Source organism: Rhopilema esculentum, chromosome 18 (assembly GCF_057945365.1).
Source record: "Rhopilema esculentum isolate cy_ngs chromosome 18, ASM5794536v1, whole genome shotgun sequence".
NCBI lineage: Eukaryota > Metazoa > Cnidaria > Scyphozoa > Rhizostomeae > Rhizostomatidae > Rhopilema > Rhopilema esculentum.
Window position 1 is genome coordinate 2,504,068 of NC_142832.1, and position 24,145 is coordinate 2,528,212.

General features: G+C 40.2%; 2 protein-coding genes across 8 annotated transcripts in view; one reads left to right on the forward strand and one right to left on the reverse strand.

Annotated features, from left to right (window-relative positions):
* LOC135680920 (activating signal cointegrator 1 complex subunit 2) lies at positions 1–11,779 on the reverse strand. 4 transcript variants are annotated; one of them, XM_065195156.2, is made up of 12 exons: positions 11,627–11,779; positions 10,265–10,446; positions 9,180–9,238; positions 8,859–8,961; positions 7,779–7,942; positions 6,957–7,214; positions 6,282–6,443; positions 5,278–5,343; positions 3,795–3,963; positions 2,383–2,885; positions 904–1,006; positions 1–546 (listed from the first exon to the last, which is right to left on the reverse strand). In XM_065195156.2, the coding sequence occupies exons 1-12, from the start codon at positions 11,631–11,633 to the stop codon at positions 226–228; spliced, it is 2,097 nt and encodes a 698-aa protein (XP_065051228.2). In that variant the 5' UTR covers positions 11,634–11,779; the 3' UTR covers positions 1–225. The 4 variants fall into 4 exon arrangements, with proteins under 4 accessions (XP_065051228.2, XP_065051230.2, XP_088969988.1 ...); XM_065195158.2 differs by lacking the exon at positions 11,627–11,779 and adding an exon at positions 11,085–11,191; XM_089113862.1 differs by lacking the exon at positions 11,627–11,779 and adding an exon at positions 10,890–11,142.
* Positions 11,215–24,145, forward strand: part of LOC135680926 (uncharacterized) — a 17,935-nt gene continuing 5,004 nt past the window's right edge. Inside the window, exons 1-6 of one of the 4 annotated variants that reach the window (XM_089113863.1) lie at positions 11,215–11,314; positions 20,340–20,551; positions 21,008–21,154; positions 21,479–21,619; positions 22,183–22,337; positions 23,608–23,761. In XM_089113863.1, the coding sequence (XP_088969989.1) occupies positions 20,387–20,551; positions 21,008–21,154; positions 21,479–21,619; positions 22,183–22,337; positions 23,608–23,761 (762 nt within the window). In that variant the 5' untranslated portion in view covers positions 11,215–11,314; positions 20,340–20,386. Of the gene's footprint in view, positions 11,315–20,053; positions 20,552–21,007; positions 21,155–21,478; positions 21,620–22,182; positions 22,338–23,607; positions 23,762–24,145 lie in introns of those variants that run through there. The other 3 variants (XM_065195169.2, XR_016144894.1, XM_065195167.2) reach the window with 3 other exon arrangements.

The following is a 24,145-nucleotide window of genomic DNA, read 5'->3' on the forward strand; positions in this document are numbered from 1 at the left end:
TTTAGGACATTTGATTTTCATTCAAAAATAAGTAATGAATTTCTTCTAGCAATCAGTAATTACTGACAGAAGTTGGGCAGGCATTGAATGTGCTATAGCACAGCCTGCCTACCCTATATTTGCTCAAAAATTGATTCAAATGAAACGAAAACAGTGACCGGCGAACAGTCAGATATGCATTGATACTTAAAGTTCTACTAATTTCAAATTATAAAACATAAATTGCTAAATTCCTGCCATTCCTCTAGCAGATTTCTTCAAAGCCAAAGATTTATGATTGTTTTTCTTTCCTCCCCTACCTCTAGCGGGGTGTGACTGTCCACCTCTAGGAGGGCGAGATGGTCCACCTCTGTGCCCTCTATTTGATGGTCTTCCCCTTTCATTTTCACCACGTGGAGCTCCCCTTCGATTTCTTTCAGTGTCATTTCTAGCTCCTTCGTTATAACGCTGTCTTCTGTCATATCCTCTCCCTCTCCATGAAGCATTTCCACGACCATACCCTCGATTTGATGTATTCCATCCAGATTCGAAAAGTCCTTGTTCATTCTTGAAAAGATTTAAAGTAAGATAACAGTTTTGCGAGAGCTAATCGCTGAAGAATAAACACACTCACAATATTCATATCATGGACCTTACCGGCGAAATTACATAGCATTTTTCCAGAACATTCTAGTACAAAAATTCTCAAGAAGAGAAAAACAATAGCCTTTGAACGAAGGGATATAGGAGAATGACAAAATATCTGTGCTGCAGAAAAAATTGAAAACTAATTAACCAAAATGAAAATCAACAACTTATTTTCTGTTATCTGATCCTGTGTAAATTCAAAGCCAGTACAAGAGTCGATCACACGATATTGATTTTGAAACTTTCTTCCTTAAAAAGAAAGGAAGATATAAAAACCTGATCTTGGTTGTCCTCCTCCTCACTACTGCTACCTCCCTGCTCCTCGTCTGATGCCGAAGGCTTCTCTAAAGCTCGCAGGACTTTGGGCTTAACGAATGCTCTGAAAAAGAACAAAATTATACGTCGTTCTATCAATTGATCCAGACAAACTGCGATAATAACAACCCGCAACGAGTCTATTTTAAATCTTGATCATTCACATGTTTGCTTTCAAAGTTTCCTGACAATAGCATTAAGAGTGAAACTCGTAGTTATAATAACATCAATAATAAAATAATACTGATCAATCTATTTTAAGTTGGTTAAAGTCCTAGTTCTGCATTGAAAATTAATTTTAAGTAATTTACATCAGCTATTTAAAATTTATAAAAGAAAAAGACATAGACAATATAATGCAATATAAAATCTTAATAACCATTATCTAAAAATCGGGCAATTGCATTTGTTTCCACTTTAAAATTTGATGTTTCTTCAAATATAGCTACTGATTACGCCCTCTTTACTAAAACAGGCATGCTGCTCCACAAGATGCTGCCTCGAAACTAAGAACAGTCCTACAAATACTCTAAACAGCGATAAGTATTTGACATTACAAATATCATCACATATAACCGCCAAATTCTGTTTCATGAAAGGATAATGCAAATTCATGTCTCCATCAGTGGTGGCGATAGGAGAGGGCTAGGGGGGGCTATAGCCCCTCCGTTGGAAGTATCTAGAACCCTATCGGAGGAAATTTTGGGTTATTGTCGGAGCAAATTTGACAAAGTAATGTACAAAAATTGCATATTTTAGTCATTTTAGCCCCCTTGTCGGAAGCTCAAACCCCTCTGTCGGAAGATTTCTGGCGCCACCTCTGGTCTCCATAATACGTTGAATGAGGGTTTTATCACTGCAAAATTAGAACAGTTCCAAATCCTTCTACAACTTTTGAAGTCCTTTGTAACATTTAAATTTTGTGGATCATTTAAATATCCTTACAGCATTTATTACCTATAAACTTTAAGATATTGGTACTTTCAGATAATTTGCGGTCATTCCACTCCCTACCTATTAACATATTAAAATCATTAAACCCCACAGACCCTTTACCCAGATTTGGCCTTCCTACCTACTAAAGGCTATGGAAAAACAAGGGAACCCTCCAAAAACTTTCAACAAAAACAAGAAGCAGAAAAGGGTTACTTTTTGGCATTAAAAAGAAAGCCAAGCCCCCCGATTCATCTAGCTCTATACCCCTGCTACTGTTCAACCCCAAATGACGTCCACACTGCTAGGATAACAATCAGCATATCTTCCTACTATCTTCCAATACTCATTTTGCGCAATATCATTATCTAATCAGCACTTGCATTAGCAAAACCAAACCAAACGATGACCACTTTGAAAAGGGGGGTGTTTAAGATATTTCGAGTACCAAAAACGATCTGAAATAAGGATGACGAAATAACTCGTACAGTTTTGCAGAAGCCTTACCTTCGTGTAGTAACATCCCTTAGCTCATCGCCCGAATCAGCATCCATTACACCGACATTATGAGAATCGTACGTATCGTCATATTCATCGTTGTATTCGTCATAGGCGAAATCGTCATAAGCTGAATCATATGCAGCCGAACCCCCGTCCGATGATTTCAGATGCTTGAGAAAATCTTTAGAGGTTGCAGTATTTGTGAATATTTCATCAATCTCTGATTTCTTCAAAACGTCACTTTTCAAATAATATTGGCCTGGCAATGCACCGTCTGTCTCTTTTTCCTTCAGTTGTGGCTTCATTGGAGCAGATTCTTCATGTCGTATTTCCTCCAAATATGGTGGGAAGTTGTTTTCGATGATATTATTGACAACCCTTTCCGGGTTGCCATCAAAGTGAATAATGGCGGCTCGCAGAAACGCATTCTTCTCGTTAGGAAACATGCTTTTCAACTGAGTGATTAACTCTTCGATTTTGTCTTCTGGTACAGCGGCAACTGCACCAGCCTTACAAAAATTTGAAGTAGTTAAGAAGAAAACTTAAACAAGATATGATTTAAATTCTAGAATAACGGTCTATCTGAGCCTAACGGTTGATCTGAGCCTTATCAACACACCAAATTTGTCCACAATTATTTTAAACCAAACGCCTTTCCACGCTGCATTCCACTGGACTTATATGAATTTGAATCAAGGCTATACATTCATTCTCATCAAAAATATTCTATAAGAAAACCAACTTTAACAAAACAAGACACTTGTCTAAGAGGTTAACCTAGAATTCAAAATTGACTCTGCTCCACTACTTATACGTTAAATTTTTAAAAAATTAGAAGTCTTAAATCCCGAACCCTTGGATCTGGAGTCCGCGGCCCCAACCACTGAGCCATCCAAAATCAATGTTTATCTTACACAGTCTAAAAAAGTACATTTTACAAGTACAAGATTACAAAGACGATGCCAATGGGAGCATGATAGGCATGGCTACCCATTGACCTTAACAAGAAACAATACAGTAGCACCAAATGCTATACCAAAATCCTGTTTAGTCCGTGCGGATAGCTGGTTCGATCAAAAGACAAAGGGGCTATAACTTGAAAAAGGAGATAAAAACTAGGACAAGATTTTGGTTTGGTCTTTAGTGCTGATTCTACATAACTATACATTTAATGCTAAAAGATAAACAGAGAAGGATGAAATGTTAGATAAGTTAAACAATTGTGGTATTTTCTGGTGCTACAAGAAACGTTCTGATGTATGAATGAATTTTAGCGTTGATTCCAAAATTTTTTAATTTTCATCATGTGAAAATCTTTTGTCACCATACAACATAATATGCACAAGGGTTTGATTTGACGGGTTTGAAATGCTATTTAGTTAAAATCAATGTTAAGTCTCTAAAGCATAATTTGTTACCTCCTCCTCTTGCACTTCCTCCTTGCTCTCAGGTAGTGTCTGCGGCACCATACTCTGTATGATTTGCTTTATATAAACAATATTTTCAACATGATCACCATCAGATTTCATCTCAATTTTGCTAAGCTCATCACTGAGTTTGAAATACTTTTCATAATTGACAATAAACCTGAAAAGAAAGAAAAGAAATGCTACATACCAAGAATAGAAATAAAGCACGGGAAACTAAATCAAAAATTACTGTTAAATATTCAAAAACCGTTGATAATTAAACATAACATTTGCAGGCAATCGCATAAATAAAAGGATTTTGGAGACAGAATCAATATTGGTGCTTCTATAGAGGTTGGGTACTTAGGCAGATTCTTAGAAGAAAAAAGTCACCATCATTCATCACTGACTCAAATGGTTTTAATGTGGTCTAAAAACTTTGTTTCGTTTGAAAAAGTAATTTAAGGTCCTGATGGTAATGTCTTTCTGGGGATGTAAACCACCTACAGTAGAATCCCGGTTATAACGTACTCGGTTATTACGTACTTTCGGATATAACGTACTGGTGTGATTGGTCCCGGCAAAAGGAGTGTTTTGTTTGAGTCAATTTTTACTTTCCCTGGTTACAACGTACTTCAGATATAACGAACTCAATACACTGGTCCCTTAAAGTACGTTATAACCGGATTATACTGTATGAGATGCATTGACGTCCAAGCAACAGCAAAGGTTACATTAAGATGTCGCAAAACCATACCACTATAGAACCCGGAACAGTTACATGATGATCGCAGTAAGGGTAAACGTAAAAGTCGGAATTGCAGATTAGAACTGACTATTTATGTTCACCAAAGCTTGTACAGCTTTGCTTATAATGGCGTCTAGCACTATATGAACGAAACTTCTGCTATGTCTTGTTTTGTTTGTTTGTTTTGTTTGTTTGTAACCTTATTTTAATTCGATATTTTTTCTAGCTATACATATATATATGGATATATACACATACAACTAATCTAAATCGAATCTACTGTATAACAAATAAAAAGGAAATGACTAAGGAAATAAATACGTACATTCATAAGCTAAATATTTGAAGCAACTTTGATATGAATGGACAAAATTTACAGGATATCGTCATATTTGCAAACGTTGCATTTACAGCTAGGACCATCCCGTCGTTTTTTTTATTTTAGCTGATTTTAGTTCATTTGGCGTCATTTAATTCAATGAGTGAAAGCAAGTGTAACAAGGAAATGATTTGAAAAACAACAACGGACACCATTATTCCGTTGCCTCCAACTGACCTGTGATCTGGAGACAGCCTCTTGCATTGAAAAAACGCACTTATGAGTCAGTTACGACTTGACAACGACTCATTCACGAATCACATACGATCCAGTGGCAAGGAATACACTGATGGGGAAATACTTGCCTTTATACAGGCCCATTGATAGAAAACATTTATAATAATAATAATATGAGGCACCCATACCTTGTATCAGACAAAAGATGCGAAAGAGTGCTAAGAAGATCTTCAAGGAGCTTCTTGTCTGTTGAACTAAAGAATGGAAACAGTTGACTGAATGAATTAGTAACAAAAATGAATGTTAAAGGCAAAAAGCATGTATAGTGCATCATCATAATCATGTTACGCAGTGTACCACAAAATGTACGATACGACAATAACTAGAGCAGTGCTAAATCTATTCGTAGAACGAGACTGCTTCAAGCAGCAAATGTCTGGGTTTTTTGTGATGCAACCATCGGACAATGAGAAACTATACCAAACTTTTGAGTTACAACTTGAAAAATCAACTTGAGTTATGGCAAGTCTTAAAGCCTAGACAGCATGTGATTAAAGACGGTTGACAGAGCTTGCCTTATTTACAGAAAATATTTTTGTGAAACTAAATGTAAAAAACGTGAGGGTAAAATATGGTCTATGAGGGGGGTCTCGTGAATCTCGTATGAAGGAGGTTAATGAAAGATTATAATTCTCAAATATTTGAAAAGGTTCTTCGTAAAACATTTTGCATGACTGTACAGAAAGTAGCTATATCGAGAGAACAGATAGAGCCTTTAGAAACGTGCTGAATGTATCAAAAACTATTCTTTCTCAAAAACCCTGATTAGATTTGAATTAGAAAATGTACTTAACATATTAGTTTCTTGGCAAAGAGATACGAACATGCAATCGTTTTAGCTTGGACTATTGGCGCAAAGTTGCGGAACATTAAAAATTGCACCAAGGGGTGCTAGGGACGTCAAAAGCAATTCAAATTTCAAGACGTAACAAGTGGAATTTCTGAAAACTTTTTTGCTTTACTAAATATTTTGTATTATTTCCACACAGCAAGTGACTGCCCTAGCTTGAAATAAAAGATTCTTGTAACAAAGACTAGATCAAGAAGAAAATAGGTCATTTCTTCCGTTCAGTTGAGACACTGTTCCAGTATCGATGTCTTTGGATAATACCATATAACAAAAAGTTCTTACAATGCTGAAGCACGGCTGAAAAAGCATTCGCTCAGAATTTTGTGGCTAAACTGAAGCAGTTGCCTCTTCGTCCTGTGAAAATATTTTCTCTGGTCTTCACTCAGCCTTTTGCCATAAAGTTCTTTTAGGCGCGGAAGAAACTTGTCGACTATTGTTGAAATCCTGAAAGAAACAGAAATAAATCACATTTACATATTCATAGCGCAGGAAAAAATACTTTCCTGTTGTAATGAGCCCATGTTTTGCTATTCACAGGTTGCTATGTTTAACAGCTATGTTAAATAACTTTTGGAATACAGTAAAGGAACAAAGATAAATTGAGAAAAGTGGAAAGACTAACACCAATTTCAAAAATCTTCATTTCACCCTATGAAAACACGCATGAGTCTCTCAGTCTTCCACTTTTCAGAGTGGCAATTCTACATAAACATTTTGTGGCATACACATTTCGCTAAAATATAGGGTATCAGAACTAACAAAGAATAAAGACCTATGATAAACCATATCAATGTTATATATCTAAGTTTAGCAGCTTTTATCGTAAATTTTTATTGTTGTAAATTTTCATTGTCGTAGATTTTTATTGTTTCAAACATATTCTCGAAGGAGAGGAAAAATTTATAGGTCTAGTCCGATCCAACTTTATTACAAACACCCCTTGGCAGTCTAGCTTACCTTTTTAAAGATCCTTTGTCAAGAAGTATAGGGCATGTAAAGGGACACATGGAAACAAGAGACCAAAGTGCATTAGCCGTGTCATACAAGTACACGATTACATCTATGACGTCATCGGATGAATACCCTGTTTTTCCTTGAGTAGAGATCTGTTTTGGCAGGTGATCATCGTCATCATCAAGAAGAGTAAATCTCTCTGCAATGCTTTCAAATGTATGGAAGATCGTGTCAATGGCAATATCTAAATCATTCCAATAGCTGTTAAAAAAAGATGTTGAAAATAATAATTCTTCATTCAAATACCGTAGCCATTAGATCATATTTTGTTTCCTTACTTGATCATGCTACCATTTTGCCTGATAATCTTTGTACCAATGCCAAGCAATTTATTCCTTACTGAATAATCAAAATAAAACAAGAAAATTTAAGCAGGAAGCCAGTAAGCAAGGGAAACATATTCTCGTTTGAAAGGTTGACCTTTTTCAAAACTGCAAAAATATAAAGAGGGCATTGGCTAAAGAGGCTTCCCACTTCACTGGGAAAATACTGCAAAATCGTTTCCAATATGGAGGACAGGTCTTAACCACATCTAAAAATGATTTAATGCAAGTAAATATTCTTCATAATAATATTTATAATCTTCCTGGACTGAGTCCTTAGAAACTTACATTATCTATCGTGTTTCACATCAAGTAAATTCAAAAACAAGCATTTGCTATTTGAATACCACAACATGGAAAACAAGTTCTTTTTAAAGGACAAACATCGAATGATAAATTTGTTTTGGATAACATTTTAGTAGAATTAATACTATTGTCTTACCCTTGCTGTTTTTTAAAAGCTGCTTCAAGAGGATTTGATATAAGATGCTTGGTATCAGCACTAACATTGTTGTAAATGCTGCAAATATCTATGACTTTTGGAACATCCAGGAGAAAGTTATCGTATAACAAGGAAGCATGGGAAATATTTGCCTTTCCATCAAGCTAGAAAAAATATGTTTCATTATTCTCAATATCAACAATTAAGTGGAAGCTATTGGAAGAAAGGATTTGATGCTTAAAGTTTCTTAACATGTGTAGTAGTTTTGATATAAATTAACAAGACGTCAGTTAAGGATGCTTATATGTCAGTTGATAAGGACATTTTGTTTACTCGATTGATTAGCTTTAAACAAGCAATTTTCATTTTACTCTTGTATTAAAGACTCATTGCTAACAATTGCTAACAATCCCATAATGCATTTTTAGACAGTCTGAAATCAATTTACTGCCATTGAAGACAGTTGACTGCCATTGTTTGGATCGTCGCCATGCTCGCAAAGACCCATTGTTAGCAATGAGTCTTTAAGATAAAAGAATGAAGAAAATAAGAAGAGAGTATAGATATTTTCTTCATGTGAAGGAAGTGCCTATCAAAGAGGACATTTATTCTGAAATCACAAGGACATTAAATAACATCACAAGGAAAAGGTCCCAATTTCTTGCTCCAAAAACATCATTAGCCCCCCTTGTGTTGCTACAGGATATTAATTTTCCAACAAGGGGGCAGGGGGGAAACATCCAAATTATGACTTGAATCTGAGTATGAAATAATTTTTACTTTGACCAAACATGGTTTCACTTTCAGATTTCTGCAAAAAACAGAAAGAAATTAAATAAAATTGATAAAGCAAGATAGAGATTTACTTTAGAGTTTCCAATTAACAAAATAGAAAGTACCCCAACATTTATTATTAACTGTGAAAAAGACCTGTGTTGTGTGATGGGACTGAAAGACTTTTGCACACAAGCAGCTCTTGAGATGGCATAAAATTTGTAGCAAGGAAAATTTTTAAGTTGTATGGCACATCATATATGCCTGAGTAAGGCAAAATACAAAGCAATAAAGTGAAGTACTCACACTTGTACTATCACAGATTCTTAGGAAAAGTAGCAAGGATAGTTTCCTGATTTCATCTTGAATCCTTAAACATTGGCTTGGAACATCTTGCAAATCATATGGCCTAAAAAGGAAGATGTAAGTTTAAGGGAGTCTTGGCAACACAAAGTTGGCAACACAAACCTAACCTAGAGTAAACAGTACTAAAATGCACCTGATAAGATTTTAATTTAGTTACAATGCAAAGGTTTTATAGGAAAAATCACTTTACAAAAAAAATTGCACCACATTAATAATTTAAAAGAACTTGAAAGGAAACTGTCAAAAATGATTTGCTCATACCTTGGACAGCATTGCCAAAAAGAATCATAGCTATGGCTGAAAGTTTCATCTTGTGTAATCTAAAAAAGACACATTTAGCAAAAATTTCAACAGAGAAATTGAAATAATCTTATGAATGGCTTTTTAACAGAATCTCAGATAATTTATGATGCAGCAACAACAACCTGTTATGTTCATTCTTAAAATGGTGATTTTAAAATAGCATATACCTTAAAGGCTCTATTTAGCCCCCAGGGGGCTTATTTATTCTTTTTAGTCCTAAAGAGGAGACTTAAAAGAGGGGGGGCTCAGGGGCGGACACTTGGTCAATTATTGGGGAGGCAAGCCTATTGTTTTAATAAGATGACGTCATGTTTCCAATTGTTTTCGAACAAAAGACCATTGTCCTGTAAAGTATTGGGAGGGCTGTCGCCCCCCTTCGCCCCCCCAAGTGTCCGCCACTGGGGGGGCTTATTAGAGAGAGGGGCTTATTAAAAATTTGAATCAAAAATGTTTTAAAAATGCCCTTTTCTATTTTTTGTTATAAAAATGTCATACAAATGTTCTCAGAAAACTTTGCTTGCAGCCTCGAAAGTCTAATAATCAAATACAAGGCCTCATCTTCTTCAGAATCAAGAGGATTAATTGATAGCCCTGGGACATCTTCTAAACAAATATTGATTGACTTCTTAGGGGCACAAGTAAGTCTTTACATGGGCAGTATTTAATGCAAACGATCTTATTATCATCACACCTGTTAAAAGATCCACTAAATGCGTATGTTTGACTTGTTTTTCAACAAAGGCTAAAGAGGGGGGGGGGCTTAATAGAGACTGGGGGCTTATTTCAAGTTTTTGCTAGATAAGGAGTGGCTTAATAGAGAGGAGCTTGATAGAAAGAGGGGGCTTAATAGAGCGTTTAAGGTACATATAATGCATAAACTATAGATTAAATAAAACTTTTTGGTTCACAAAAAGAAGGCAAAATAGCTAACATCATACTTTCAAGTTTTAATAAAATTTTACTTGAATTTGCCAGACCAACACTAGGAATGCTTTCATTGTTATCAAGTTAAATGAAACTAATCTTTAAAATTGAAAACTAACCTGTTTCCAAAACTCTTCAGTACCAAGCCTTAACAGCCAGTCCATGTCCTCATGAATATATTTCATCCGCTCTTTCCATTCCAGAATCTCATCATTCAGATCACTAGGACAAGACTCACAATCTGATGGGTGGGCTGGTGGAGGTGTATACTTGATGAAATGACGAAGTTCCATGGTTCTTCCTTCATTGGAAACAGAATAAACAAACAGTCAAATAGTATATCATAAAGTGATTCTTCCAGAAAAATTAAGAATGATCAGAAAAACTGCTGGTTTTTTTGCTAGCCCCACAATTTGCACAATTAATCCTTTTGAGACAGATATAATTTTGATAATTGATAACAATGCTCCCTACCCTAACGCTGAAGCTTATGACCATCTGAGGGTCACTGTACAATAAAGATTTTGTCCTAAAATTTATATGTTTTGCAATGGCCTAATTTTTCTGCACCAATTCATGTATAGAACTTTGAAAAATCTGCCTTGATAAATAATAATGATCAGATCTGATTAATCAGGTTTTTATGATAATATGGCATTATGACTGAAAGAAACCAAAATACTGTGTCAAAGTCAATCACAGCACTTTACCGATGTAACCAGTATTGGTGTAACCAGTACATACTTTTTTAAAATAATATTTCTGAAACCTACTTGTAAGTTTGTTGGCGATTGGTCACACTTTAAGTGTTGGTTTGGTTGGTTTATACTGTGCACAATTGATCGTAGATGGTCTTAGTTACATATAATAAAAAATGAAGTATAACCAACACTCCCACTCGAAAGCCTGCAGTAATGTTTTCAAATAACTATTCAAAACCTGCACATCTGTATCGCCTAGGCCAGAGAGTTCAGAGGAACCAATGATATAGAAGCGCCGAAGGCGCTACATGTCTAACTCACAGGTCCGCTGTGAGGCGAATTTGTTTACTTCCGCCATTTTGAGTAGTGGCAAATAGGAACTTGCTCCATACCGAGCCCTTGGAGCAATTTGGTAAAAGTAAGGATCGATTTCGTTCACTTCTCTTTCGAATATCGATGTGAAATTTGGTGAGTGGCCTTATATTGCACTTAAATTTATGAATTGATGTTAATATTGGAAAAAAAGCCGTCGTTCGCAAAATTCCAAGCATTTACAGTCGCGATGCTTGCTGTGGTGTTTTCTGTCTCGTCGAAATTCCAGAAAATAATGATTGATCTGTTTTAAAATGGATCCAGCAACAATGTTTAGCCACTCACTTTGATTTTCTATAATCATTGATATTTTTAAACTATTCCAAAACCACACTCAGGGGCGGTCTGGCGTCAAAATCGCAGTAAACTGATTCCCAGCTACACAAATTTCAGACACAATTTGCTTACCCGACATCTGTCCTGGCCGTGTGCAAATTTTTGAGCCATTCGATTAGTTCCTTGGGTACAAAATAGCTTTTTCGTACCTGTATGTAGAGGAGTTGTAAGTCCGTAGAAAACGGAATTTTACTGATCGCACTTGCAAGGTACACTCGTAAACCACAGTGAAATCCGGGTCAAGTCATTTGAAGCTTTAAGATGAATAAGCCTCATACATTGGATACATGGATGTGCCATGCAATATTGTAAATGAGACATGCGACCACAACTGCAAAGCAACGATAATCGGCTTAACAGGTCAAGAGATTTTCAGACCTGAACTAGTAGTTTTGATAAAGAAGTTATGGAAACTTCCGTTTACATGGAATTTTTTGCATTTTCAAAACTTCTGCTAGTTTCAAACATGGTTATAATTGTGTGCCTTGGAAGTTCGGCTCTAGAAAGTGGAGAAATGGAAAAATGGTATCGTCCAAAAAACGTTTACCGTAACCTTAAAGTCTAATAGAAAGCATAAACTATGCTAAAAGATGCAGAAAAAATTGGCGCCTCTTTCAACTCGCAACATTATTCCGCATGCGCAGTAGAAAAGTTAACAGGGCTCAACCCTCTTTTACATTGAGTCAGGGCCGAGTCAGCCCGGGCCGAGTCAGCCCGGGCCGAGTCAGCCCGGGCCGAGTCAGCCCGGGCCGAGTCAGCCCGGGCCGAGTCAGCCCGGGCCGAGTCAGCCCGGGCCGAGTCAGCCCGGGCCGAGTCAGCCCGGGCCGAGTCAGCCCGGGCCGAGTCAGCCCGGGCCGAGTCAGCCCGGGCCGAGTCAGCCCGGGCCGAGTCAGCCCGGGCCGAGTCAGCCCGGGCCGAGTCAGCCCGGGCCGAGTCAGCCCGGGCCGAGTCAGCCCGGGCCGAGTCAGCCCGGGCCGAGTCAGCCCGGGCCGAGTCAGCCCGGGCCGAGTCAGCCCGGGCCGAGTCAGCCCGGGCCGAGTCAGCCCGGGCCGAGTCAGCCCGGGCCGAGTCAGCCCGGGCCGAGTCAGCCCGGGCCGAGTCAGCCCGGGCCGAGTCAGCCCGGGCCGAGTCAGCCCGGGCCGAGTCAGCCCGGGCCGAGTCAGCCCGGGCCGAGTCAGCCCGGGCCGAGTCAGCCCGGGCCGAGTCAGCCCGGGCCGAGTCAGCCCGGGCCGAGTCAGCCCGGGCCGAGTCAGCCCGGGCCGAGTCAGCCCGGGCCGAGTCAGCCCGGGCCGAGTCAGCCCGGGCCGAGTCAGCCCGGGCCGAGTCAGCCCGGGCCGAGTCAGCCCGGGCCGAGTCAGCCCGGGCCGAGTCAGCCCGGGCCGAGTCAGCCCGGGCCGAGTCAGCCCGGGCCGAGTCAGCCCGGGCCGAGTCAGCCCGGGCCGAGTCAGCCCGGGCCGAGTCAGCCCGGGCCGAGTCAGCCCGGGCCGAGTCAGCCCGGGCCGAGTCAGCCCGGGCCGAGTCAGCCCGGGCCGAGTCAGCCCGGGCCGAGTCAGCCCGGGCCGAGTCAGCCCGGGCCGAGTCAGCCCGGGCCGAGTCAGCCCGGGCCGAGTCAGCCCGGGCCGAGTCAGCCCGGGCCGAGTCAGCCCGGGCCGAGTCAGCCCGGGCCGAGTCAGCCCGGGCCGAGTCAGCCCGGGCCGAGTCAGCCCGGGCCGAGTCAGCCCGGGCCGAGTCAGCCCGGGCCGAGTCAGCCCGGGCCGAGTCAGCCCGGGCCGAGTCAGCCCGGGCCGAGTCAGCCCGGGCCGAGTCAGCCCGGGCCGAGTCAGCCCGGGCCGAGTCAGCCCGGGCCGAGTCAGCCCGGGCCGAGTCAGCCCGGGCCGAGTCAGCCCGGGCCGAGTCAGCCCGGGCCGAGTCAGCCCGGGCCGAGTCAGCCCGGGCCGAGTCAGCCCGGGCCGAGTCAGCCCGGGCCGAGTCAGCCCGGGCCGAGTCAGCCCGGGCCGAGTCAGCCCGGGCCGAGTCAGCCCGGGCCGAGTCAGCCCGGGCCGAGTCAGCCCGGGCCGAGTCAGCCCGGGCCGAGTCAGCCCGGGCCGAGTCAGCCCGGGCCGAGTCAGCCCGGGCCGAGTCAGCCCGGGCCGAGTCAGCCCGGGCCCAGTCAGCCCGGGCCTGGTCAGCCCGGGCCCAGTCAGCCCGGGCCCAGTCAGCCCGGGCCCAGTCAGCCCGGGCCCAGTCAGCCCGGGCCCAGTCAGCCCGGGCCCAGTCAGCCCGGGCCCAGTCAGCCCGGGCCCAGTCAGCCCGGGCCCAGTCAGCCCGGGCCCAGTCAGCCCGGGCCCAGTCAGCCCGGGCCCAGTCAGCCCGGGCCCAGTCAGCCCGGGCCCAGTCAGCCCGGGCCCAGTCAGCCCGGGCCCAGTCAGCCCGGGCCCAGTCAGCCCGGGCCCAGTCAGCCCGGGCCCAGTCAGCCCGGGCCCAGTCAGCCCGGGCCCAGTCAGCCCGGGCCCAGTCAGCCCGGGCCCAGTCAGCCCGGGCCCAGTCAACATAGGCCCAGTCAACATAGGCCCAGTCAACATAGGCCCAGTCAACATAGGCCCAGTCAACATAGGCCCAGTCAACATAGGCCCAGTCAACATAGGCCCAGTCAACATAGGCCCAGTCAACATAGGCCCAGTCAACATAGGCCCAGTCAACATAGGCCCAGTCAACATAGGCCCAGTCAACATAGGCCCAGTCAACATAGGCCCAGTCAACATAGGCCCAGTCAACATAGGCCCAGTCAACATAGGCCCAGTCAACATAGGCCCAGTCAACATAGGCCCAGTCAACATAGGCCCAGTCAACATAGGCCCAGTCAACATAGGCCCAGTCAACATAGGCCCAGTCAACATAGGCCCAGTCAACATAGGCCCAGTCAACATAGGCCCAGTCAACATAGGCCCAGTCAACATAGGCCCAGTCAACATAGGCCCAGTCAACATAGGCCCAGTCAACATAGGCCCAGTCAACATAGGCCCAGTCAACATAGGCCCAGTCAACATAGGCCCAGTCAACATAGGCCCAGTCAACATAGGCCCAGTCAACATAGGCCCAGTCAACATAGGCCCAGTCAACATAGGCCCAGTCAACATAGGCCCAGTCAACATAGGCCCAGTTAACATAGGCCCAGTCAACATAGGCCCAGTCAACATAGTCCGTCGGGCAAAATCATCCTAGATCAACCTTGGCTAGGTAACTTTGTGTTCGCACTACAGAAAATACTACTTGGGTTCACTCTACCCCCTACCCAGGCAGAAACAAGGTTCGATAGTATAGTGTAGACAAGACATTTGACATTCATGACAGGGTCATACATCAATGATATCACCTATAATTTAGAGATTTTTAGGCCCCTGCCCCCCTGTGTCACCATCTCTCTGAACCTCTCTATTATATTGCCAATGTTGTCACTTTTCACACTCTCCCCCCCCCCCCACCCTTCGCTATACATTCATTTGAAAAGTAGAGCAAAGCAAAAAAGCATAACTTCTTTTTTATAAAATTTTTTTGCAGATTTAAAGTTTCGAAAATTATATTTTTGAAAAGTTGCGAACATTAAAACAACTCCGAAAGGTATCTCCAGACTCCGAAAGGTTTCTCCAGGCTCCGAATTCCCAGGAATATCCTTTATTAATGCTTCTTTTTATGCAAATTTTCGTTCATAGTTTTGATTCATGTTTTATCTAAGTAATCAAGAAAATCAACAAAACTGATTTGTCTACAATGTTGGTTGCTTCAGTGTTTAGTCTATAGAAACTAACAACTCTTACAAATCTGAACGCGTTTCATAGATATGATGAAATTTTTAGGCAGCTACTGCGATCGGAGAAATATATCTCACAGCGCTGACTTACAGCTAAAATTTAACTGTACCCAAGAGAGGAAAAGATTGAATGGTGTAACCTGTTGTTTAGAATGCATTGAGTATATTCTGTCTACGCAAAATTGAACTGATAGAATGACTGATAATACATTTAGAAATTACAATATGAGTACAAGGAAGAAATAATGTTCAAAATACCTCGAAAAAGTGGAACAAAATTCACTTGAAAGCAAAATTTAATAATGAAAGCAAGTGAAATTATTTCCAATCGAAAGCCCGGTTTACACTACAAAAAGCTACCCGGGTTTAACCCGTGTTGAGTTCACCCAGGGTAAACTCTGCTCAATTTTTTTTTTTAACGGAAAGTGGGTCTAAACTTGGTTTCCAAACGCAATTGTGAGTCAGCCCGGATTGAGTCAACTGTCAACTCTGATTCTTTCTTGAATAATTTTGAAAGGTGTTCTGCCGAACGTTACGTTCCTTTTCACTTACATTTTTTACCTCCCCTTCCTTTCTCTTCCTGCTTTCTCCAATTGTTTCTACTGATTTCCTTCTCCAATTGTTTCTACTGATTTCCTACTGATTCCCTTTCTTTAACTTGCTGGGATGCTGCTTGCTGATCAGCAATTGCTACATCAAAAAGCTCCCTTATCTTGCAAGGAGAACATGTTTTTCTGTGTGCTCAGGATTAATTCCACTTGCACTTTCTTCTCTTCTATTTTTGGACTTTTTGTTGGTGAAAATATTCTGGAAGCGATCTCTCACTGCTTTGTAGGATACATCAAATTTTGGCCTTTCTACCTGCAAAAAATTATCCACAGTTTTTCTCCACCCATCGCTCCTCGGCCCACCAGGACACTTCGAAATTTCCCGGTACGCCCTTGCTTCGAGTTATATTTTTCAAACAACTTTCGAAAGGCAATTATCAATATTCGCACAGAACTAAAATTGATTACAACCATCAATTGACCTCTCGAAAGAACGTTTGCATAAAAAGTTCGCCGTGGTTATGGTTTCGGCGTCATAGATTTTATAGTTTAGTTTAGCTTCACCATTAAATTGAGAAAAACTATATCAATGATGTATCAAATTTCCACCAGTTTTTTGCCAATTCCTCGTAATTGTACAATTTATTGAAAAGTTTTCCGATATCTTCAAAAACGCCCAAGACTTCTGATTAACCAAGAATTATGATTAACGCAAATTAGTTTCTTCACTTATGACTAATGCGAATTATTTCAAATGCCTGATATCGAATAGCTGAGAGGGTTCTCACTTTTGAAGCATTAACTGAGTACAATCCTATGTTCTTTCCATTCAGAATGGTTGTATCTGGATAAGATTATCGATGCGTTGGCAGTTGGGTATGAGAACGTTCACATATTACCTAATCAAAGATGGAGGGAGGGGGTTCACACAAATGTTTACGGTCATAATGATCAATAAATGATGCAAATTAAATGATAATTTAGGGAGAAGAGGATTTTTCCAATGTTCAGTATTGAATTTTGAGATTTGTGAAAATGTCCTTTTGCGGCTATCCCAGATTCCTGCTTTGTTCACAAAATTTGAATTTTCCTCGTCACTCCGATATAGAGTTCATGTATTGTAATTCTCTTATAACCATCGGAAAGACTCTCTTATCAAAACTTAAAACAAAGCGAAATGCCCAGAACCAAAAACAAAACATCTCCTGTAAATGTCAACATTGCTGTAAATTTCGTAATTTGATCTTGTCGAGGATAAACCATTCATTAATAATTTATCAGTTGCCCTATCATGCTCTGGGCATCTAGCAGAAGCTCACTTAACTTAACTAAAATAAAGATAAAGCGCCTAATAAAACTATTTAGTTAATAGATCATCTTTTTTCAAATAGACCCAACAACCTCTGTAATGTATCGGTCGTAAAAATCGGTATTACAGACCACTATATGACATACGGTATAAGAAAATTAAACGCTAGAGTTCATGTCAATGACGTGAAATTTAAGACCGAGTCACGCAGTTTGAAAAATTATGCCCGTGACTCTTTCCTTAATATCGGATGACCCTAATAGGATGGCTAGCAATTTCTACGATCTCCTTCTCGCTGTCTTGGATGTGCATGCCCCGTTGAAAAAAGGACCGCTAAGACCGCATGCACATGTACCATGGATTTCTCCAAGCATCAAGAATTTGATGTGCGAGAGACCATATTAAGAGACGGGCTGAGAGAGATCCAGCACTATGGCCAAGATATAAGCAGCTTCGAAACCAGGGGCGGTCTGGCGTCAAAATCGCAGGGTGGCTAGAAAACTCAAGGGCCCGGTTTAGGGCGTAGCGGGCAAAATTGAGCCACACCCACTAAAAATGTGGCTTAGAATACGATTGATTCAATAAAAATTGATAACAAAGCAATACGCTAAACAGCAGCAGTATATCGACTTAAATTCGTAAATTCGGACCCAATTGGATCCATAACTTTCCTCTCGTGTAAACGCTTTAAAATCCCATGTAGAATTAAGAATCAAGATCAAAACTTATTTAAATTCTCAGAGTTTCAACTCTTTTCGAAGAAGTGCAAATGAATCAGCAAATTGGCCAATGACTTGCTCGTAATCAAATGGAAAGTTTTCTTTTCTTTTGAAATTATCAGTAGCGCTGAATAATCTTTCAAAGGAAACTTGGGTGTAGCTAAGTGTCATCAAGCATTTATACGCGTTGTAGAGGAAAGGGTATACTGCTAGGTGCATGTTGTATTCACTAATTTTTTCATAGAAGCCAGTAAATTTAGGTTCAGGCTGACTGTTCTTAATTTTCGCAAAAATCCGTGGGTGGATTGTCCTTAATTTTTTCTTTAATTAATAGGGTGTAAGCAGTGCGATTGCTAGATTTTTCGCTCTTGGGAGGTGTTCAGGCATTATTTGCCAACAAAGTAAGCGAGACAGTCTTCATTTGACGACAAGATTGAATATTCACCGAAAAGCAACCACACATGGCTAAAAATCCTCGTTTTGGGATAAAATATTGTTCAAACATGCATTAAACAGTAACTCAGCCTTAGCTTGTTCCTTTGATCTCAACTTTTGACCAGTTTTGATGCTCATATTCTTTTAAAATTGTAATATATGATAAAAGATTTAAATATATATAAAAAAGTATAAATGAGCGTCGGTACAAAGTTCTGAATGCGCAGGGTATGCAAGCTTTTACCCTTTTGATAAAGGGTGTCGTTGTCGACTTTGGGGTCCTTTCTCTCTTTGTGAATCCCCATCTTGAAAGTCACAGTTTTCCTCTCCATATGTTTCTTCTCTAAGAGCTTGTTCCTTGAGATCATCTGTTTTCAGGATCTCTATTTCCACCAGTTGTTGTTTTCACTTGATCGATAAGCTGCTGGTAGAAATTTGCAAATGCCAGCAATTCTGACATTCTATGAACTTGAAATCCTGAAAAAGGCTTTTATTGCTCTTTTGCTTTCCCTTTGTGTCAACAAGTTATCTTAGCATTGTTAAATCCTGATAAATCCTGATACAGATCTCTGTAACCAGATGATAGTGACGACCCCTTGTCATCTCTCTTCTAAATTCCCTGTTTTTAATTTTACGTTTTTTTCATTTACTGAAGCACCCCTCCCAATAATCGCAGCTTAAGCCTTATGTCCTGTATAACCGTGTACTAAGTGGAAATAAATACAATGAGCAGTCGCCCCCCCCCCCCATATGAATTTTGTTCCCACAACACTGTCTCTGACAGTCAGATACCCTGGGCATCAGAGCCACATAAATTAGAGAGCGGAAATAGAAGATAAGAGTACGCTCATTCGCTTCTCTGCTTGGCATTCTGTTTACGCGCTCGAAATTTTGTGGCTCTGGGACCCAGGGTACACGTAAGATTGAACACATGGCTGAAATAACGGAAACCAGGGTTTGGGTGGTTTGAAACGCATGTATTTGGACCTTAATCGCAATATAATCAGTCTAGGGCATTAAGTATTTGACATTAAGTTAAAAAATTTTCTCCAATGCGGAAAGGCCCGTAAATGTTTTGTACACACAGGGCCACTTTGTCACCCGGGCCAGACCGCCCCTGACCACACTCGTTGCTTGTAATTATTCTTCAGCATAATGCGTCTCTCCCCGTATCTTTAGGCCTATAAATGACCTTCGGGGTACACTTTCACGACAAAGATTCCTCATTTGGCCTTACCAAGAGGAAAGAAACTTGATTCATATAAAATTTCTTTTCTACAAATTCAATTTGAGAAACTAAATATAAAACATTCGCACTGTCCTACTCATATGCCATATTAGGTTCTAAACGACATATGGGCTCCGAAAAAGGTTGAAAAGTGGGGAGGCCAAGGGAAAATTTAACACCCATAACAAAAGATTTTGAAGAAGCTGTATTGTTTTGCAAAAAAGCCAAGGCCCCCCGGCCCCCCTTCGCCGGAGGCCCTGCGGCAGACAGAAAATTCAAGAATTATATATCTAAAATGGTCTATATTATTAGATAATAGACTTAAAAAGTTTTTTCTAATCTATATGAAGATAAAAATTGCAAACACATACTTTTTCAACTCATAAAAACACGACAAGCCACTGCCATATTCCCCCCGTAACTGCGTTAACTAAAAGAGCCATCATTTTTAAAATTCTCTTTAAAACCCCCAACAAATTGTTATGTGTTGTTGATTTATATCTATCTACCTGCATCAGAAAAGGCACTGAAATAGTTCTGAGCCACGAGAAAATCATTCATTAAAACAAGCAGTTTTCCATACTGAACCCTATTGCAGCTCGCGCTTTTTGCCACTATTTAAAATGGCGGAAGTTAACAAATTTGCCTCACTCGGCAGTACGCAGCATGACCCGACCCGAGTTAGACATCTAGCGCCTTCGGCGCTTCTTTGACGTTCTCACGTGAAAGAGAGACGATTTGTAATGTGCCTCGTTTTAGTTCGCAACAAAAACAATTTCTGGAAGAAGAAGAGGAAGGGGTATGACATGGTGGACAGTACCGGCTTGTTTTTAAGGATGGGGCAATTTGAATCTAAACAGCACGGATTTGAAGGCATTGTCAGCCACATATACGGAACCATCTATGGACAATGCATTGGAGATGCAATCGGGCTGCTTACCGAGTTCATGATAAAAGCAGAAGCAAAGAAGGTGGGTTGTGTACACACTTCCGCGTCAGCTTTGTCTCGCTTTCTAAAGCATCTAGGAACCGGTATTTCAAAAACTAGAAAAGGTCCCCGTAATGTAATGTTACTGTCATGTAAAGCTAATAGTGAGACTTGCCAAAGCGGTTTACAGACAATTTGTAATGTGATTTGTAGAGGGATCTAAAAATAGTGTATTCCGAATCCAAAATAGCTGTTCTTGTTGACAAACTGGGTAATTCAGGGTTTTGTATTAATCCCTTCAGTGAGAGAATTGTTTGCATGAATTTGCCTGATTTACAAGGCAAGAAATTGGGATATTAAAAATATGTTGGAAAAACGTTTGCTGAACAGCTTCATTTTTTCTACAAGTTATATGCAAAACTAAACAGATGCACATCAAGACTATCTAACAAGTCTTTACCAAATATATCTTTATATGCAATGTAATTTATTCTTTCAGTATTACAAACAACATATCAAAAATGGGTTGGAGTATAAGCTAAAAGTACCTGATCTCCATAGAGAAAGATGGCAAACTGGAGATTGGACAGATGACTCTGATCAGATGCTGTGCATTTTGCAGTCTCTTCTTGATATGAATGGCAAAGTATAGTATTTAGTTATCATAAAACTTTAATGGTAACAAATTTTCAAATTGCTTAGTAAGAGGAAATTTATTTGTCTATACGATGAATTGGAATTTTTGAAACAAAAGCAATTTAGATTTCTTGATTAGTCAGTTCACAAAATCATTTTCATTGTTTGCTAGCATCAAGAAGATTTGTTTTGCAATATGCTTTATCAACATTTACAGTTAAATTTCCAATAAATATTATTCCCATTAAGTTGGCATTATCAGGTATTGGATGTTAATTATAGAAATTTACCTCATGTAGAAGCAAAGCTTCTTTTAATGTTATTTATTTTATAGATTGATGTTCTTGATGTTGGGAAGAAGCTGCATGGATGGATACAACATGGGATACCTGAATTGGAAAAGAGATGTATGGGTTTGGGGAGATCAACTGGGACTGTCTTAAGACATCCAGAATATCTTTCTGACCCCCATAAGGTGATGATAACTTATCAATTAAATTTGTGCCAGACATTTTACATGATAAAGATTGGATGAAAACAAATGCAAAATTGCTTTTTTTAAACCATTCTTTTGAAAGTCTGTAAAAAACTTGAAATCTTGCATGCAATAATGCATCTGATGGTTAATTCATTTTATTCATGTTTTTCTACTTACTGTTGATCAATTATTGCTCAAATTGTTTTTTTTAAATGCCTCAGGTTTGAGAAACGTTTTTTCAACCTTGACTAATCAGATATATATTGCAGGTAACTCTGTAAAGAAAAATTGTGATTATAAAATACCTACTGATCCAGTTGTAATGTCAACCTTTTAAGTATCCCTGATCAACTTTCTTTAACTTCCAAACACTGTCTGTGTGTAAGGTCTTAAGAACCATCCTGTTAAGCCATATTGGTACAATGCTATGTCTGATAATATATATATTGTAATTTATGTTGAGATTCATAAAATGTTTCTGTAACAATCTATTCAAAGCATTTCATACCAACCAAAAACAAACATTATTATCAAACATTTTTCCTGTTATCTGTTTACAGGCTGCATATGTGGTCTGGGATTCTTCACAAAGGAATATTGCACCAAATGGTGCAGTTATGCGGACTTCAATACTGGGTATCCATGAATTCATGTCTCTTGAAAAAGTTAAAGAGAATACTGTTAACGTCTGTAAATGCTCCCATGCTGATCCAAGGTACTTTTATATTGCAAACATTGCAATTAGTGCGAATTCTTTCCGTGGGGGTAGTTAGGACTTGGACATTGTGGGAGGGGAGCCAAAAGTTTTTTACCAACATATAGAAATGACTGTATCTAAATAATATACAGAAGTATTGCGCAAACATGTACAAACCAACACAATCATGGGAGAGAGGATTAGGAGGTAGCATGCGAACAATTTCCAAACTCTGTACGATCTGCAAACGTTTTTATTTGAGGACCCTCTAGAATATTGGATTGGCCAAGGCCCCTTGTACCCCCCCCCCCTTCTTGATTCCCATGATTCTTTCAATCTCATTTAATTTAATTTCCAAGATTAATGGACCCCATAACCTATATTTTCAGTCAGGTTAAATCTCCTATAATCGGGCTATGTTTAAAGCATAGTCGGGAGGGTGGAAAGTGTTGTCTTTTTTTAGATTTACTCGCATGCACCAAGAACATTTAAAACGTGTAACAAGCCCGGTTAAAGCGGTCCCCAGTGAGAAATTTTCTGACATTGGAGATCCCTTGCCAAATTCGATATATGGGTATTTTTCCTTCTCCCCTGCAAGCTGAGAATTTTGGCACCACAAACCATTCCCTGCCAGTCCATGTGAGGAAGAAAGCCACTGTGAAGAAAAAAGTATGTACTGTAGAACAGGGAATTAAGCAGTCTTTCAATCGATAAAACAGTCGTATCTTTGTTGTGTTGGTGCGTTTTACATTTATTTTCAGAACCTTTTCCTGTTGGTGCTGTTCGACTCTGAATTCCCCAACCGTTTTCTTATTCAACAGCTTACCCAAACAGCCTTCTATAATCCTATCTCTTTCTGACAGAAATTGATTGAAGAAATGCGATAGATTTTTATTCCCTAACACAAGATCATCTATTGAAAGATGATTCAAGAATCTTCACAAAAAGCGCAGGCATGGATTTCTGTCTGTGGCCTACCATTTTTAGACCTTCTTGTGGAGCATCACCTCCATTTTATTCGTCATTAGAATTGCTCTTTATTCCACCCTTTAAGTAAGAAAATGTTTATCCACCTTCATGAGAGAAACGTTGATTTGTCTTTTTTGATATCGATTACATCTCGATTTTAGATGTAGAAAAGCAATGTAACATCCATGCAACCGTCCTTCTTTTATCTATAGTCCAGAGATTTGTTTTTAAAGTTGTATATGTTTTCTAAGAATAAGACTTTATATGTGTTTGGCTGTTTTCAACATTAAAAATTACAGAGGCATATTATATTCAACAGATGCATAGCGTCATGTGTTGCAGTGACAACTGCCATTTCTACAATGCTGCGAAGAGAAGACCAATTCATACTTGCTAACGGCGATTTTGATATTTCTGCGATAACACAATTTGCATATGAGAATGCAGTGACTTATATTGAGAATGAAGACCAGGTGTGTTCATCATCAAGTGTTTGTCCTTTCCCAATTCTTCTTTCCTCATGGGCTCCGACAAAGATTGAAAAGTGGGGGGGCCAAGGGAAAATTTAACACCCATAACAAAGGATTTTGAAAAACTCTATTGTTTTGCAAAAAAGTGAGGGGGCCAAGGCCCCCCCGGCCCCCCCCCCTTCATCGGAGGCCCTGTTCCTGATAATCCTGTGAGAAAAGAGACAGCACCAAACTATGCTATGTCCTTGACAAAGGGATCTTCGGAAGTCGGATTCATGAGGTCCTTTCATGCTGATCTTCATCACCATTATCATTATTATTACCATCATCATTGCTACATTGACGATAGAAATATCTGCGTGATAGATACATTACACTCTCTTTTAG